Below are 17433 nucleotides of genomic sequence, written 5' to 3'. Positions count from 1 at the left end.
AATATACAAATAAATAAAAGTTCATACATAAAAGTAGCTTATTAATTTAACTGTATGTATTTTTTTTAAATTAGGTGTTTGGTTGTTACCTCAGGAAGAGCAAAATAAATAGTGTTCGGTTAACACAGACCAATTCATAAGTTAAAAGTCTCATAGAGCCTCAATCAAAGGAAGAAAAACACAAAAAGAGTCTCATGGAACCTTTTTTATTAGTATATAAGTAGTGCATCCAAGCTGACCAGGATATCTCAATTTCCCAGAAAAAAAATGCAAAAGGTGCCCTACTTCTAATTCCACTTGTTTCAGTGAAGATTGATAGCGTGACAACTAGATAGGTTCAGAACCCGCAATAGAATAACTTCTATTCTAATTCATATTCCACTGAAACTAATCGACATCGCCAGAATCGACCTGAATCTAGGTAATCGAAATTTCCCAGAATCAACCTGAATCTTGTTAATCGAAGTTGCCCAGAATCAACCTGAATCTTAACAAAATCGGCTGATTCTAATCCAATTCAACCAAAAACCGAATAAATCAGCTGATTCTGATCCAATTTAACCAAAAAACTGTTCTGGTTGCCCAAACCATGATATTAGAATCTTGAGTTCATCAGAATATTTGAAGCTGGGGTTGCGTAATGTAATCAAAATCTAGATTATATGACCAATTATTCAGCTAAATCTGTAAGTTGAACAAGACTTCCTGCAACATGGACTCACTACACTGATTAAATATGACTTTTAACAGTATCTCAGGTTACACGTTGAAAACAGAAAATATCACAATTCCTGTTTATTAAAAATGTACCTGTGGACGGGGCTCTCCCCACTGTAAGGTCTGGAAGTAGGAGTCATAAAACATGCAATCGTACCCCCAGAGTTTGTAGAGAGGCCATTTCCCCACTTGAACCCATGACGACAAGTCATACGGAGCAACCATCTTGTTGCACTAAGGTCCGCCTTTTAAACATGTCAACTGCACCTAGGGTAGGGGGATATGTACAAATGATATAGATTTCAAGATGAATGTACATATAACACCCAAAGACAATACCCCAACGAACCATGCTGATAATGTCCACTACCCTAGCAAAGGCACACCCTTGAGGACCACAAATACCAGCAACTTCGCAAGAGTTCAGGTTATCAACAGCTTACGGGTCTTTCGTAAGTTGGTGGTAGAGAAGGGCAGTTCTCATTCATTTTGGCATACGGCTCGATGGTATTGTACTGAGGCAATTCCATGCGATACTCTCCAAGAATCTGGCAGAATGGGAGTTGACCAACGTCATCATTACACCATCTTGGCAGGCGTGTGCGATTATTCTCAAATATATTAAGCATGTAAGCATCACGAATCTGCAAGCAGCGACGCAGCCATGTTAGGGAAACTATTAAAAAAGAAAGCAAAAAAAAGTGCATGAAACCCAAAGGAAAGGCACAGGTACTTACAGTGAACTCTGTAACCTGAATAGAGCTGGAAATAGGACCGAAAATACCAGCCTCTTTGTACATTTCAAGGATAAAAGCAACACAGGTTGTTGATTTCCCATCACTATATACCCAATCATCTTGTTCTGGGATAACAAGTAGTTCCTCAAAGGTCATTCCACGCCTTTCAGTTTCAGCAAGAATTTCATACAAGTCCAATCCCTGAATTAAACATGCAGAAGTGTAGAATATAAATGTAAATAATTCAGTGAGTTGTCCACTTCACAAATTCCACAGAATATCCATTCATAATTTTGGTAGTAACAAAAGATTGGCTGATTCACCAGCCAATGAGCAGGCGCTTGCGATGCCTGGTCTTTGTATATGGTGTCATTCCCAACCATGTGGTGTCATGTGGAGGTGCCTTTGGCCACTAGGTGATGATGTTGTATACTATGTACTCTATCCTTTTTTTTACTTTTCTGGTTTGGCAATGAATGCTAGCCAGATGTGTGGCTGGCGCAGTATGTAAACACAGAAACTACCTAGTGTCTTGGAAAAAACCACCTTGCACCATGGGATTTCCGCCTTCTCATGGGGCCAAGGCAGTTGACAGTTTCTACGCAAAGAAGCATGCTAGGTACATGACAAGTTGGCATTCTCTCACCCCTATATAAAATAATACTAGAACCTGAATTTCATAGAGCAGAATAATTGTACAGCAGGGTTAACTTCTACACAATACCCGTCATATCAGATTTACCCTTCCATCTCGACTGGCTCCTTCCCCTTTCCATGATAGATTCGATTAGCACACTCCCCTTTCGACAACCTCCTCCCAAATTCTGTCACATTAGACTTTCACTTCCATACCAAAAGACAGACCCCCATTGAGTTAACTTCTGGGACAACTTTAATAATTTCACCTCCAAATACTTCAGACCTTCATATTTTCACTGTCATCTGATGGGTGGTCTGTTAAATCTGATTAAAGGAATTTTCCATTCAGATTCCCCCCCCCCCCCCTTTACGTTGATTTTTTATGCAGGTTATTGCTAAACTTCTTCGCATTGAATATTTGACCGATATTTATGGAGAAGCAAATCCAAATAAACCTGTATAGCCATACTAGTAGTTTTTCATGAAGTTACACAAATAAGAGACAGGAAAGCAGCAACTAATGTCACATCATGATAAGGGGAATTATTTCTGTTCTGGTATACTTTGGGGGCTGAAAATTTATGACAAGTGATCGACATGCAAATAGGTATAATGCATATATCAATAACACCAAAAAAATGAAGGCATTTACATATTATGCAACAAATGCACTGGCAGTCCTAGAATAACAAATATAATGATCTCCAAATAGAAGCAACATATACCTCAGTTCCAAGCCGCTTGTTAAGAGCTTCATTCCACATATTAGCTGCATAGGCTGGCTGCAGTCTAGTCCACATGGACATTAGAGAAAGTACCTACAGAAGTAGATAAAGAAAACCAGCTAATAGTAAGTCAGTCTCGCTCCATTTAAGTTAACAAATGATCAAAAACAAATTAAGCAATGATCTTAAGCAAAAAGCATAACCCAATCAATCATAAGGTAATACTATGCCTGGATTATGTCATATATGGAAAACACCAAACATAAAAGTATTGTTTTTAACTGAGAATCAAATTAACTTCTCAAATAAGCAAGCAAGCTAGCTCCCTCCCTCCTTCCATCCATCCCTCTGATGGGCCCCTAGTGGCTCATGTACACCCATAGGGTAGGAGGAGTCACAGGGGAGAAGCAATTCCAGCACAGTTGGGGGCCCACAAGAAAACCAGCTAGAGACAGAGTGGAAAGGTGGCATAGGCTGATTGGAGGCAGCTACATCCATGTATTGAGGTACAGGTCTGATATGGGGCCAGGAATGCTAGTCCAGGTGTGAAGAGGGGATTGGGGGAGTGTCAAGGAGTTTTTTATATTGAGAGTTGAGAGAAGGGGCCGTAGGCTGAATATTGTAAGGGCTTCTGCAAGGTAGACTTGTAGGGGAGAGCTGCTGCTCTAGGGTAGGATGTAGAAAAGTAGTTTGATGCTGAATTAATAGACTTTGATTACTGTTTTATTGCTGCTCCAAGTTTAGTTGTTCTAACTTGAATGAAGCTTAATGAAGTTATCTTGTTCATCTTGATCTTATTATTTCATAGACTTCGATTACTGATTTATTGCTGCTCCAAGTGTAGTTGTTCTAACTTGAATGAAGTTATCCTGTTCATCTTGATCTTATTATTTCCTCTGTTTTGATTGTCATTTGTGTGCTGCATGTCGAGTGAAGTGGGAGTGTGGTGGCCATTGTTAAACTGGGAGCTTAAGCTCCTCAATGTGCACCCTCAATTTTCAAGTAAAGGAATACAAAAGAATCTTTATTTTTGAAACTGTTGGATTGTGGGAGAACAATTTAGAAGCTAACAAGGTATTGGTTATGGTAATTGGTTGATGCAGCTAGGAGCTTTGGTAGCTAATGAGGTGTAGTATGAATGTGGAGTTGCCATATTTTCCCTTTAGGTCTAATAGCCTTGTGTGATGATCATGATGTGTATTTTTTGGATACAAGCAACAATGTAATGAGTAATGACAAATTTTGAAATGGACAATTGAATTCTTAAAACCATTCCCTAAAACTTGTATTCCCATTAATACAGTTGTTTAGGGGTAGCTCCTTTGAGGCAGGTCTTTTTTGTGGCTATTAATGGGTTTGTTTCACCTTGTAAGTAGATGTACTATATGGTCTAATGAGGAAATATCCAAATCGACTGTAGATCGCAGTTCCCTTACCAAGTTCACTAGAATCTTGTTTTATTTTCTCTTCCTTTATCCACTTCTTTACAAATCTAAAACAATGTCCGCTATTTGATGCACGATAACTTATTCCAACCATCCAAGTCATTAGAATTCAGAGGCTCTCTACTTGCCCATGCACATCTTGTGTAAGGCTATGTTGGACTTAACAGGGTAACTATACTGTGTTTTCAAACATTGTTCCAAATTCATCAGATGTATAACAAAAGTTGATCTCTAAAATTGGAACATTACACATTTATACAGGTTTCTCGTTTTGAATTTCAAAATTTTGGCATATACATTTTTGTTTTATATTTTTTTAATAAATCATTACAAAAGAGCCTTTATAAGTGCAAGTTTTTGATTTTCCATTGACTTTTCAGCCGACCAAAAGAACTTAGCAAAAGTAATTCCACTCATTTCTTTTGGAACAAACTACTTAAATGTCACTTCTTTCACTTCCCTTTCCCATTTCCCTTGCAACCAAACAGATCTAGAGGGAGTAAATGGTGTAATTTGAAGGCTAGGAGAAGCCAAAATGACTTGGTGAAGTGAATGCAAGGAAATGACTGGTTCACTCAGCTGAAAATATGACCCTAAATTAGTAGAAAGGTGGAACAAAATAGTGAACCCCATATACACATAACATATCTTAGAAGTTATAACATAATATGTTTTATGATAACATACCAGGTGAGCATCAAGAGGAGGTGGATAATTGTCTGCCATGGTGTCAATCCAACTGAAGATCATGTTGTGATAACCATATGGTTTCCCTGTCATGCTTCGAGCATATGACCATGCTGCAGTGGCATTAAACTTTGCACGAACATCAGGATGCAAGGGAAGCAATGCCACATGTGGATTAGAGCTATCCTTCAGTGTCAGTTCCCACCATTCATCCCACGGAATTACCACTATAATTTCCTCTCCCTGTACCACAACAACACAATATACAGTTTAACGAGACATGGATAGATGGAAGTATGCAATTTGATGAAAAGCTACTTACGTCCATAAGGTTTAAATATACAACAACCGTTAAAAAGTAACTAACACTAGTTAAAGGAACCACACCAGTAGAAATCTTGCAAAGCTACTAAATTAGCACTAGCAGCATCAACATTATATGACCTTGCAACGAAATCAAGTGTACTCTCATGGTGTTTTCGTAACATAAATTTCTACAAATAAACTACCTTATTTTTCCTGGCAAGCAGTACATAGATTAAACTCACATACCTTTTCATTCTCATGCCCTGACTCCCCAACCCATAAATTTCCCATTTCATCCTTCAGGCAAACTGCTGTATGTCCAGCAAATGCACCTGTTACCCATTTCTCTAATGTCTCAAATCCACCCCATCGCCCACGGATTTTTGACAGAGCTAAGAAATCACCAGAGTGAACATCCTCAGGATTGATGACTGCTTTCCAGGGCTTGTTGCGCCTCTCAAATGACGCTTCCATGTGTTTCTCCAAAAAGGCCAAGTTAGCATTCTGACCCCAAGCAGTATTTGAAAATAGAGGCAAGACATCAATCAGAGAAAGCAAGGTTCCCAACATTCCTGATGGCATGAGAAATATGGATATCCCATGCTGCCTTACCTGATCAGTAGCCACTCAGTAAGTCATATTTATGCAATCGAAATATCAAATGTAATGTGGAATTTATCAAATCAAAGACACCACCGTACATATTCCAATTCTGCAGGCTCTTCCCATGACGAGATTTTCAAAGTGTGCTCCCGTGAAGAGAAATAATAATCCCATGTTATTCTATAAGGAGTTGCAAATACATAAAGGTCCATGCAAGTCCAACTGTGAGCTTCACTGGTCTGAAAGAGGAGAAATCAACAGAGCAACAAGCATAAAATGATGATTGACAATCAGTAAATCATGTGCACAAGCTAGGAAACCTGGATAAGTTATTGATAAGTACAATGTTTATTTTCAGTTCAACTCCCCCACCCCCATTAATAGTGAAATAATAATAATAATAATAATAAAACCAATCAATTCCTCTTCTGTTTGTTTCAGTCCTTCAAACCTTCTGTAAATATGATCATGATCAAGTTAAACAACAGATCTTCGGATTTCAAAAATAAAAACTTGAAGCTTAAGTGGTGGGAACGAAAAATATATAAACAGATAATTCACTGAACTAATTGGCAACGACTCTTAAGCGCATCAGAAGTAATTATTTGAAAACTGATAACTTTGAGCACAGAGTAGACCTTAAGGTAAATAATCCCTCCACCCAATCCTTGCTCATCGCTTTCCCCATCAGTTAAATCGAACCGAGCATCGTTACCCTGAAAACAAGAGCCTTTCCACTCAATGGATGCGTTGTTAGGAGTAAGCGACCCAACAAAAACGGGCAATAGATCAACAGCACTGTGAAGATTATTAAGCACAGGCCATGAAATCTGGTGAGGCAGAACTGGAAGCATGTCCTTGACCCTAAAAGGAACCTTCAAGGCATGTCCAAAATTCAAACCTAACCCTAACACTACAAAGCATAAGAACACCGTGCAGAAATGCCGACAGCATAAGGTTGCCGACGACGATGACATGGCTTCGATTGAACTCAATTGAGTGGAAATAATTACAGATGAACCCTAGTTTTGATGGTTGCAGTGACAAGGTCAAAGATGGCGAGCACTGGGAGAGGAATGTGTCATGAATCCATTTCGAAGTCCTGCTACACCCACTCTTCAGGAAAAATAGATGAGGAGACTAATGCAGCCACGGTAGAGCCCACGTGGAATATCCTCATCTGCACCTACAGTTTATAAAGGCAAGCCCGTCATCACCAACGGTTTCGCACATGGCCTAAAAATATTCCGGCGACCATGGCTACTAATGAGCAACTTTTGGGTTTCGTTTACAAAATTAGGTGCTACAGTGGAAGCAAGACCCACTATAATTTGAGTACGAATTAGACTTTCGTTTGTTTGAGAGATAATTCTTTCACACTTAAATTAGTGAGTAAGATATATATATATATTAATATTATTTAAATTACAATTCAAATATTTGAATTTGATTATAACTTGTTTATAATCAAACTCTACAACTTGTTGATACTTTAACTATAACTCAAACTCTTATTGATTGGTTAGAGATAAGATCAATTGATAATAGAGTTAGTTATGATGGATTTGAATCTGAATTTGAATTCAAAGATTTATCATTTACAATCCTCCGCAAGGTCATTGATTGAGAACAGATAGTGAGCTTGGATTTTAAGATTTTAAATCTTGAAGCAGATAAGCTTTTGGTGATAATGTCTACGATTTGGTCTCCTGTGGGAACGAATTGGATTGAAAGATTTTTATGGCGACTTGTTCATGAACAAAATAATAGTCAATCTCAATGTGTTTGGTTCGTGCATGAAAGACTGGATTAGCATCAAGGTAAATAGCTCAAATATTATCATAATATAGAGTTGGTGCAGAAGTGACAATCCCAAGTTCAAGCAGTAGTTGACGTAACCATGTCAACTCATCGGTAGCATTAGCAACCCCTTTGTACTCAAATTTTGTAGAGGAGCGGGCTACAGTGGGTTTTTTCTTGGAACTCCAATAGATTAAGTTAGGGCCCAAGTAGACATAATAGCCACTTGTAGATCGTCGATCGATAATTGAACCTATTGGCCAAATTGATAGTAAATTAGGAGAAACAGATATTATCAGGATAAATTAGAAGACAACAATCAAAATAATATATCAATACTAATCAACATGAGAATTGAAATACACCCAAAATAAACCTGTACCGGAAGCAAGAAGAGTAAAGAAGAAAAATCGTCGAGGCATGTCAGACGCTATGTTTAAAACAAATTCATCCCCTCCGATGTGTGCTTGAGAAACTAATAGACATCTGTCTCCCAGGATACAACGACAAACAACGGTGTACTTATTACAAAGTAGATCGCAACAACGAACTTGACATGTGCCTTCTTTCTATCATTACAATATTCAAAATATGAAAGATAACTCAAACCATTGACAAAATTATAAGAAAAAAAAACGTTAAGAAGGCCCTTAAAGCACGCTTAGTACTATTATTAAATCATAAAAGAAAAACCCAAAACAACAACTATCCTCATCAAGGGGGTGGTCCCTATTTATAGAGGAGGTCTATGTCTCATTAACTACCTTGATAAAATGAAAAGCCATATTCACTTACTACCACATTAATAAACAAGCTAGAGAAATGAAATGTTTATTGGGAAATCAAGAGTCCCAAAACCCTCCATTAACTATGCTAGGGAAATGAGAAGTTTGTTTGTTAGGAAATAAAATATCTCATAACCCTCCATTCATTAACTCTCATTGATAAATGAACCACCAAATAGTCCATAGGTATTCCATGCACTTATTTCACAAATGCACTTATTTCCACAAACTTTCCATAATGAATGATTTCCATTCACATTTACTCATGCTCAAATAACATATTTCAACAATCCCCCACATTAATGAAAATGACAACGAAAATATAAAAAAAAAAAAAAACTACCCGACATGGTGATAGAATTCTATGATGAAAGCCTGCATAGGATAAGTATGTTTTGCCTTTGAACCTTCCATTGTGAAAGTATATTTACCTTACTTAAATAGTAGACACGATGTCCTTGAACTATTATGCCATTTATGTAAATGATGATATGCTCCACACAGACATTCTCCTGACACAATTACAATTCTCATTGTTATGTCAATTTTGACCGTGGACATCGTCCTGGTTCTGCGCGAGAGTTTTTGGAGAATCTAGCCCTCACAATTTTCCTTTGAAGTGGCCCTTATTCTCTCTCACATAGGTGATTTTTTACTTAAGAGTAACCCGCATTACTCCGCTTGGATCCAACATTTGTCAAAAGCGTAAGAATCGTAAAAGCATAAACTTAACCTATTCCTTACGGGTATCATTGTTATCACCATATGAACGGGTAGAGGATTAACTCCCACAATGATTTCACTCGGTCGTTACAGTTTAATTGTCCTATTGAACCTAGATTTTGGGATATCCAGTCAACTAGGTTAGGTTTCCATTGTAATCAACCTATGCATTCATGGGCTTGAGTCCCATTCCCTTTGATGATTGTTCAACTTGATCTTTATTCAACCATTTGGTTAGCGGATCCGCAAGATTTTCTTTTGACCTTACATAATTAATTGTTATGAATCCAATCGAGATCAAGTGTCTAACGGTATAATGTCGACGACTTATGTGTCTTGACTTACCATTATGCGGATGGTGGATGGAAGCGATAAAGGCCAGCTTCAATTGATCCTTGAAATAGAACAATCCCCGTTTTGAGATTATTCACAAAGCAATAATTTGGATGAAATTCCACATAAACATCATTATCACGTGTAAATTTGCTCACATAGAGCAAATTTTAGTAATAGAAGGAACATGTTAGCACTTTAGATAAAGTAATCATTTTTGAAGGGGTTGATAGAGAAGCACTTCAAATATTTTTTATATGCAAACCTGAGCCATTACCAATGTGAAGTTGATCAGTAGCATGATAAAGCATTGTTGTATCAATGTGGGTTACATTGGACTTAACATGATGAGTGGCACCTGTCAGGGTACCAAGAAGGATCAAATGAAGCCGTGGGTGCTGGCAGTTAGGCCTGTAAACGGACCGGATTCGGCTCGGATACACCAGTATCCGAATCAGAATCCGATTAGCAAATCCGTTATCCGAATCCGAATCCGGAAAAAATTTAGAGAAGGCATCCGAATTCGAAACTTTATCGAATATCCAATAATAATCCGATCCGATAAAATATCCGATTATTGATTGATAATTGTCATTTTTTTACATTTTGTATTATAAATTTATAATTTCCGATTACCGAATACTACCGGTATCCGAATCCGATTATCATCTACTTTTAAAGAAAAAATGTTAAATACTTTACTCTATCCAGATAAAAATTTATCCGGATATTATCTGATCCGATAAGTAATTATCCAAATCCGGTTGCTTAACGGACGGATACGGATATTTTCCGGTAAGAAAATTTTCGGATACGAATACCCTTAAATGAATACGAATGCGAATTCGGAGGCGGATTTCGGTTATCCATTTACAGGTCTACTGGCAGTGCTGCCAAAAAAGCTTATGGAGAATAATTCAACTAGGAGGCATTGTCACCTGGTGTATAGTGAAAATAACATTGCACATTTGCACCGTTGTATGATTAGTTTTGTTGTAAATTTGACAAGCAACCATAGGGGTAAGGAGGAGAGGTGGAAGATGTTTTGCATGTTGACTACGATTGGAGCAACCTCGAGCTCGTCCTCTGCCATAGTTATGAAAGGGGCCACGATTTCGGTTAGTGGGTGGGGGGTTGATCTAGTGGATAGATTAGCTTCTGATGAAAGCAAGTCAAGTCTGATATTTGAAGATTTATTGATTCAGTAAAAGACCTATGAAATCATCAAGGGGAAGATGGTTAAGACGGGAGGTAATTGAGGTGGCAAATGATTCATATTAATGGTCTAGGCCACGAAGCATTGTGAGGATAATATCAGCATCAGAAACTGAGTGAGCAGCGGCGGCAAGATGATCAACAATATATTTAATATTCTAAATATACTTAGCCATAGATGAGTGACCTTTGCGAATTTGCAAGAATTAATATTTCAATTGCATTATGCAGGCTTGAGATTGGGAGGCATAAGTCCGTTTAAGAGAATTCCAAGCAGCGTGAGAAGTGAAAACAAAATAACAACTAGATGTGCAATTTTGACACTTTTACCTTGAGCCCGAACAGGGTATGGGTTCAGGATTTTGGCCTTAATAGCAATCTAAGGCCAAAATTCTGGTTTTGAATTAGAGTTAAAGAGTAGTCCTAGAATTAGTGCTTATTCCACCTCACCCATCCCTAATTTTGACCATAAATTTAACCCTAATCTTGCCTTGATTTTGGCCCAAATGTTAACCTAATTTTAATGATAGATTTAATCATAATTATGACCTCCAGATTAACATTCACTCATACCCTGATTTTGATCTTTGAGTCATTTGAAGGCTACCACAATAAAAATGATGGGATCAGTCAAAGAGGATTTCGGGCTCTGTCGTGTTTAAGATCCCAAGCAAGAGGTTTCTATCAATTTTCATTCCGGGATTCAGGAGAAATTTTCAATCAATATAAAATCGCTTGTTTTAAAAAAAGGAAAGTAAATAAATAAATAAATAAATGTTCAATCAACCACGTCATATCGGTACGATTCGGATACGATACGACCAGTTAAATGATCCGATACTGTAAAGCCTCATTAGCCATCGTAGCAGAACCGCGGTTGTCGGCTGAACGAAACTACAGAACCGTAATTGGGCCTTCGCCGTTGCCTGCTGTCTCAGTGGCGCGCTGAACATAACATCACTCTGTACACCGATGCAACCCTAATCCATTGCTTCTCAAAGTTGCTGTTTACTTACACCGCGCCAGTTCTAATAGTGGTCGACGTGTGGTTTTTGCATCTCCATAGGAGGTTTTGTTGAGGTTTCAGGGCTTATTCGCATAATTGTGTTTGTTGACAAGTCGGCGTTGGATATTACCAGAGATTCTGAATACGAAGAACGGTTGTTCTCAGTGAAGACTGAAATATTTATACGAATACATTACTTCGTTTGAATTAAATTTCTTTGTCAGTTTACATCTTTGATATATAATATGGTGCGTTCTAAACCACCTTCTTCGAAGAAGAAGCAGCGGGGCGTGGACTTCAAAGTAATTCATCACTCTCTGTTATCTGTTTACCTTGGTGTTTCAAGCATTGTTCTTATTTTTAGCTAGCTTCATTGATTTGCCACTCGCAGAAAATAAAGCGGAAGATTGGTCGAAAACTACCACCGCCCAAGAATGCTACCAATACTGAAATCAAGTCCAAAGGTCCGAATTGCTCTCATAGTCATCTTGTTGTTTATGTATTTGTGTGGAACATATTGTTTGAGTTGCCTTCAGCCACCATGCCTTTCTATTTTTATCAGTCTCAGACTAATGTTTACTACCCTCTTTTTCTTTTGAAACTTATCTTAAATTTTGTTGACTTCATATTCGAGGTGAGCAGCTATTATTCTCCCCGAACAGAGCGTTGCATCAGATAAAGCGGGTTTAGCTGTGAGCAAAAAGGGTCTGACTCTAAAAGAGCTACTACAGCAGACATCTCATCATAATGCCAAAGTTCGCAAAGGTATATGTTTGTAAACTAGTAATCAATGTTCTTTAATTCTTGAAGCAAGCATATCCGTATTCTCATGCAGACAATATGGCTTTTCCATTTTCGTGTCAAATTGGAAAGCACTAAATGAAAAAGCACATAGTCAGTTTGTTAAGAGTTAATGGACGGTAACAATATTGGGTGAATTCTCAACATGGATGTAAGAGAAAATCTATCATGGGTTGGCTAACAAGTGCTGGCCATGTTGTAGGATTTATCTGTATTTTGTTTATTCCCTAAGGACAACCCCTTTATGCATAGCATAAGGGCCAGAATGTGATTGAAAAAAGTGTGCACTTTGCCTTCATCCTCATTATGCTTTGCGTCTAGAAGGGGAAAATCCAAGCGACGAAAAATTGTCCTGTTTGCCTACATTCCTGCGGTACTCAATTTTGAATAGACCTTTAATATTCATTTTGGCTCTCTTTTGAACATTTCATTGTTGTTATACTTGAATTTGATTTGACTATGGTTTGTCATCCATCCTTCACGGCTTCACCTAATATATTTGATTTGTTACTTCCCTGAATGCATGCTAATCAGTATCTATTATCAATCCTAAACCCATTACTCTAATTCCCATTGGTCTGTTTGTTTCCATATATGATTTCTCGTCCATTGTTCTTCTGATTTAACCCTGAATTGAACTTGACGTAGTTCTTGATTTGGAAGGATCCAGCCACGAGCCTAAATCCAGGATCTTCAATGAACTAGTAACTAGTAAGCTTGAGTGTGTCAAAGCAGGGTTTTTGGTCTGAGCTAGACTTAGGATTGGTAAGACCACTTTCTTTCATTCTTTTTTTTAAGGCAGGTTATGCCAAGTGAGTGCAGGGGAGTCCACCAATGAAGGTTTAGGTTTTGCAGATAAAGAGTGTTGCTGGAATTAGAGTTTCAGCAATTTAGGGTAAGCTTTTGAGTTTCTGAAAAAGGAACCTCAGGGGAATTCAAGGTTCTTAATCGTTAGGTGAGGCTGCAATTAAAGTCAAATTCCCAGTGAGTATGGGGAAGATTCAATCTGAATACGGTGTATGCTGATGGTTGGTTTGGGCTGAGATTTGGGGTGTCATGTAAAGAAACTGAGATGGATTTTTAGGTTTGAGGCCTTGGGCTGAGTTTTAGGGTTTCTGGAGAGAAACTGAGACAGAGTGTCTAGGATTTCAATGGATGGAACAATTTGAAGATTGGATCAAGTTCTACAATAGAGCAGGGGATGATGTCATCAAAGTTTAAGGGATTGGTGGGCGGCTTAATATAAATTAATGATGGATTTACATAATTAAGTAGTAGCAGATGACACTGGAACTTTAGGTCTTTTGTTGGACCGAATTGGACCAGCTTTGGAAGAAATATCAAGCGGATAGAGAGGGATGTTTGAACCTGATTTGGGACTGTACGATGGTGGAGTTGGTCTGTGGGGCTTTTGGGTATTGGGAATATTGAAGAAATTAAAGGGGAAAGCTAAGGTCGGGTCTGTACAAAATAAAAGAAGAAGCTAAGCGATTGGAAAGCTATGGCTGTCCTGTAGAAGATTAGGAGAAAAAGATAAGCGAGTGGGGATGATTCAACTTGCTCATGCAGAAGGTAGCAACTCAAATGGTTGAAGATACTCTTGAATGTGCACGGAATTCCAGCAACTACAGAGTCGGAGAGATAGAATTTAGCAGCTTGGGGAACTTGAAGAATTCTATGGAGTGGGTTTGGAAATTAGAACAATTAAAAGGCTGCGATGCTAAACAAAATTCTTATTCTATAAATCATGGGGTGAACTGAGCAATTGCATCTATATTTGCAGCTACAACGGCTGACATAAGACTTAGATTCAAACCAGGACTGGAATGGAAGTTGGACTTGTATTTAATCTAGCCTCTCGGGTCATGTAATAGTAAGTTTAGGCTTTTGAGTTTCTGTTAGAATTGCAATTTGCAACTTTAACCAATGACTAATTGGCTAACTGAAATTTGATCCAACCTAGAGCTATGCTCAAGATTTTGGTTCTGGTGTTTTGAGGATCCTCTACATTTACCCTGCACCTAATATTGCTAGTCTGCAGTGGAATCCAACACCTGAAGCTGTTTTTAGGCAGTTGAACTGCATCAAAACTCATCCATTGGAATCAGATCATGTTTTGGTTTCTAGTTTGAGCAATTCAAATCTAGGACCCATTAAGATAATTGGTGAAATGAGCAAGAGTTGATAAATAAGTTTGTCGTGTACTTTCTGTGTTGTCTATTTCTTTTATTGAGATGTACATAACCTTGTACAGCAATGAACTATGCTTTCTTATTGCAAATAGAAAAGCTTTCTTTATCAGTTTATTGTGAATTGGGGAAAAAAGGGAAACCCATTGGTTGAAATTTTTGACTATGCAAGCCCTGCAACACTTCAGAAGCACCCATCCATTTCACTTTGCAGATCTTCTGTTATATTCGGATTACTGTAGAACTCTAAAGCATTCTCCCATAATTCTGGCTAGACAGTTAATCCCTCTCCAATGTTGTCACTGAAAACTGCATCATCAGAAAGGATCATACAATATAGTGGGCAGTTAATTACCTCTTTAGCTTCTGTAACATAGTTCTTGTAAAACATTTGAAAGAATGAGGGGGGAGGGGGCGAAGAAACTTAAATATTATGTGATGGGCCTTCAGTTGATTAGTTTGAGCTGGATACATGTCAGATGATCTTGACATGGATCTCCCAACTTAAGACAGGACATTAAGGTGGATCAAGCAAGGCATTTATCACAAGATAAACACTTCTGCTTAGAATGTTTCATGGATAAACTGATCGTAAGATCCAAAGATTCTTTCCCATATTTATATCTTGATAGGTATCCATCTACATATTTTGGATATTTCTCCCTTTTTGTTACCATCACACAGTGATAATAGCATCTATGATCGGAACTTGTATTGCTTCGTAGTTTGTAGTCAAGTATGTTGTAGGTTGGGAAAGCCTGGGCTGGATTTTCAGTTCCTCTATGTGCTATTTGGCTTAAGGCTCTACCTGGATTTGTTCACCAGGTTTGCCAGTTGCTTCTTAAGGCAATGGTTTTATGGAGAAAGAGAACTCATATGGACCTCTCACCATGGAACCACAAAATCATAAACAACTTCCTTTTCTTAGCCATTAAAATGCAGTCATGCACGAAGCATCCTGGTTGCCAAAATTGTCCATGAAAGTTGAATTCTCATTTGAAGTATTAGGGAAATTATCAGCACCACTGTCTAAGTTTCTCCTTAAAACATAAACAAATATCACCCAGCCATCAAATACTGACCGTTAGGAGTTGGGAATGCATTTTACCATGTTACCCCCTAATTTCCATTGATGGATTCTCTGCATGTCCCTTCACACCTGCAGAAGACTTCCTGTTCCCATTCTTTTAATTAGAAAACCATCTTGATGTTTAGAAGAACCTTCAAATTCCAGTAACCTATGCCTTTTCCCTTGCTCTCCTCTGTCTCTTCTTGTCCTTTTCGACCTGTGACCAACTAATGTGTGCTACCTTCTTTATTCTTCTTGTTGCTTTAACTTGATAAGCAGAATATTGCAGTTAGCTCAAAGAATTCAGTACCTGTAGGTCTAAAACCAGGTATCTGAAAATGGATAACAGAAATCTCTGCAACATAACCATGTGGTGGACCATCTGGCTGGTAAACATAGAATCAGATTGCTGAGGTAGAACAACCATTTCACCATGAAAGCTTGCATACTTCAACACTTGTTTTTGACCAAAATGGGACGAAGAATATAGGAGAAGGGAAAGGAGAAGAGGTAGAATAAAGGAAGAGTAGGTGAACAAAGGGGAAGCAGAAGAGAGACATTCCAACCATATGCTCAGCTCAGGGAAGCACCAAGCACTTTCATTCAATCTCCCAAAAAAAGAAAAAGAAACATACTCAGGAACTATAGAAACTGAAGGTTCAGTGGCTGGCGTATTTCTTTTCTGGCTTTGTTTTGTTTTTCCAGATTGTGGAAAATGGTGTAAATGATGTAAGAAGAGACATATTTTTTTCCCCAGATTGTGGAGAACTGTGTAATCAATGTTAAGAAGAGACATTTCCCCCCCCCTTTCCAGGGAGCTAAATGGAGAATGAAGAAGAAAGTGAGCAATGTAGTTTGGTCTTTTTAAAAAGTGTAACTTGCTTCATGTCTTAACAGAGATATACCAATGGCAGGGGGTCTGGGTGATACTGTTTCACTAAATAGGAGATCCCTCTGACTGTTCAGGTGAAGTAGCAGGTGGCATTAAAGTAGGGTGGGGGGTAAACACTGGGGCTGGTGCTGAAAATTTTCCCAGTGTTGTTTGGTTCTCAGAAATATTGCCATATTTGAAGCAAACTGATTTTATTTGAATGTATGAAATCCTGAAAAAGAATTTCTTTGGAGTTCATGTTGTCCAGATTTTACTTTTGGTAATTGATTTGCATCTATTTGTTATTTGGCAAGGATATATTTTGATACATAAATTTTGCTTGTTTCTTGAAGATGCATTGATTGGTATTAAGGGCATATTGCATAAATATCCTGCGGAGCTGAAGTTGCACAAGCTTGCCATGATAGAGAAGCTGCGGGAACGCCTTAGTGATGAGGATAAGGTGGTCCGTGAAATGCTCTATCAACTTCTGAAAGAAGTGATTTTCCCTGGTTTGAAAGAGGTAATTTCTGATAATTTTTTCCCCCTCTCCTTTGGTGGACCTGGATTTGTTCTTCAAGCTCAATGTTGTGGGACAGCTCAACACTCCAAATACCACTTTAATCTAGTTTTTTCTCCTCCCAAGATTTTATCCCAACCAATAGTTGCTTTGAGATTTCTTCTTGTCATTCCAAATAGTTTTACCTGGCCTGCATGCTGCCATCCTGTCTCCCCCTTCTCGTTCTCATTCCTGAAAAGCTGGCATGAGCTCTTCATACACT

At 38.2% G+C, this 17433-nt stretch overlaps 2 protein-coding genes across 2 annotated transcripts in view; one reads left to right on the top strand and one right to left on the bottom strand.

The window, feature by feature from the left end:
* Positions 1 to 567: 567 nt before the first annotated feature.
* On the bottom strand, positions 568 to 7164 carry LOC149006891 (uncharacterized). The gene is made up of 7 exons (XM_089164674.1): positions 6498 to 7164; positions 5958 to 6098; positions 5503 to 5868; positions 4951 to 5193; positions 2819 to 2911; positions 1455 to 1655; positions 568 to 1361 (listed from the first exon to the last, which is right to left on the bottom strand). The coding sequence occupies exons 1-7, from the start codon at positions 6834 to 6836 to the stop codon at positions 1149 to 1151; spliced, it is 1596 nt and encodes a 531-aa protein (XP_089020800.1). The 5' UTR covers positions 6837 to 7164; the 3' UTR covers positions 568 to 1148.
* A 4421-nt stretch (positions 7165 to 11585) lies between these two features.
* LOC149006890 (uncharacterized) overlaps positions 11586 to 17433 on the top strand; it is a 51224-nt gene continuing 45376 nt past the window's right edge. The window contains exons 1-4 of the mRNA XM_089165817.1: positions 11586 to 12023; positions 12113 to 12185; positions 12364 to 12486; positions 17005 to 17174. Of these exons, the coding sequence (XP_089021943.1) occupies positions 11967 to 12023; positions 12113 to 12185; positions 12364 to 12486; positions 17005 to 17174 (423 nt within the window). The 5' untranslated portion in view covers positions 11586 to 11966. The remainder of the gene's footprint in view (positions 12024 to 12112; positions 12186 to 12363; positions 12487 to 17004; positions 17175 to 17433) is intronic.

Source organism: Hakea prostrata, chromosome 8 (assembly GCF_041222555.1).
Source record: "Hakea prostrata isolate BN-2017 chromosome 8, UWA_Hpros_2, whole genome shotgun sequence".
NCBI lineage: Eukaryota > Viridiplantae > Streptophyta > Magnoliopsida > Proteales > Proteaceae > Hakea > Hakea prostrata.
This window is presented reverse-complemented; position numbering and strand designations above follow the sequence as displayed.

Excerpts from the sequence above, each read along its gene's own strand:
- LOC149006891 (XM_089164674.1), bottom strand. The coding sequence starts at position 6,836 with ATGTCATCGTCGTCGGCAACCTTATGCTGTCGGCATTTCTGCACGGTG. Across the intron at positions 1,656-2,818 it reads ACAAGCGGCTTGGAACTGAG|GGATTGGACTTGTATGAAAT; the intron begins GTATATGTTGCT and ends TGTTTAATTCAG. Across the intron at positions 1,362-1,454 it reads TTCAGGTTACAGAGTTCACT|ATTCGTGATGCTTACATGCT; the intron begins GTAAGTACCTGT and ends CGCTGCTTGCAG.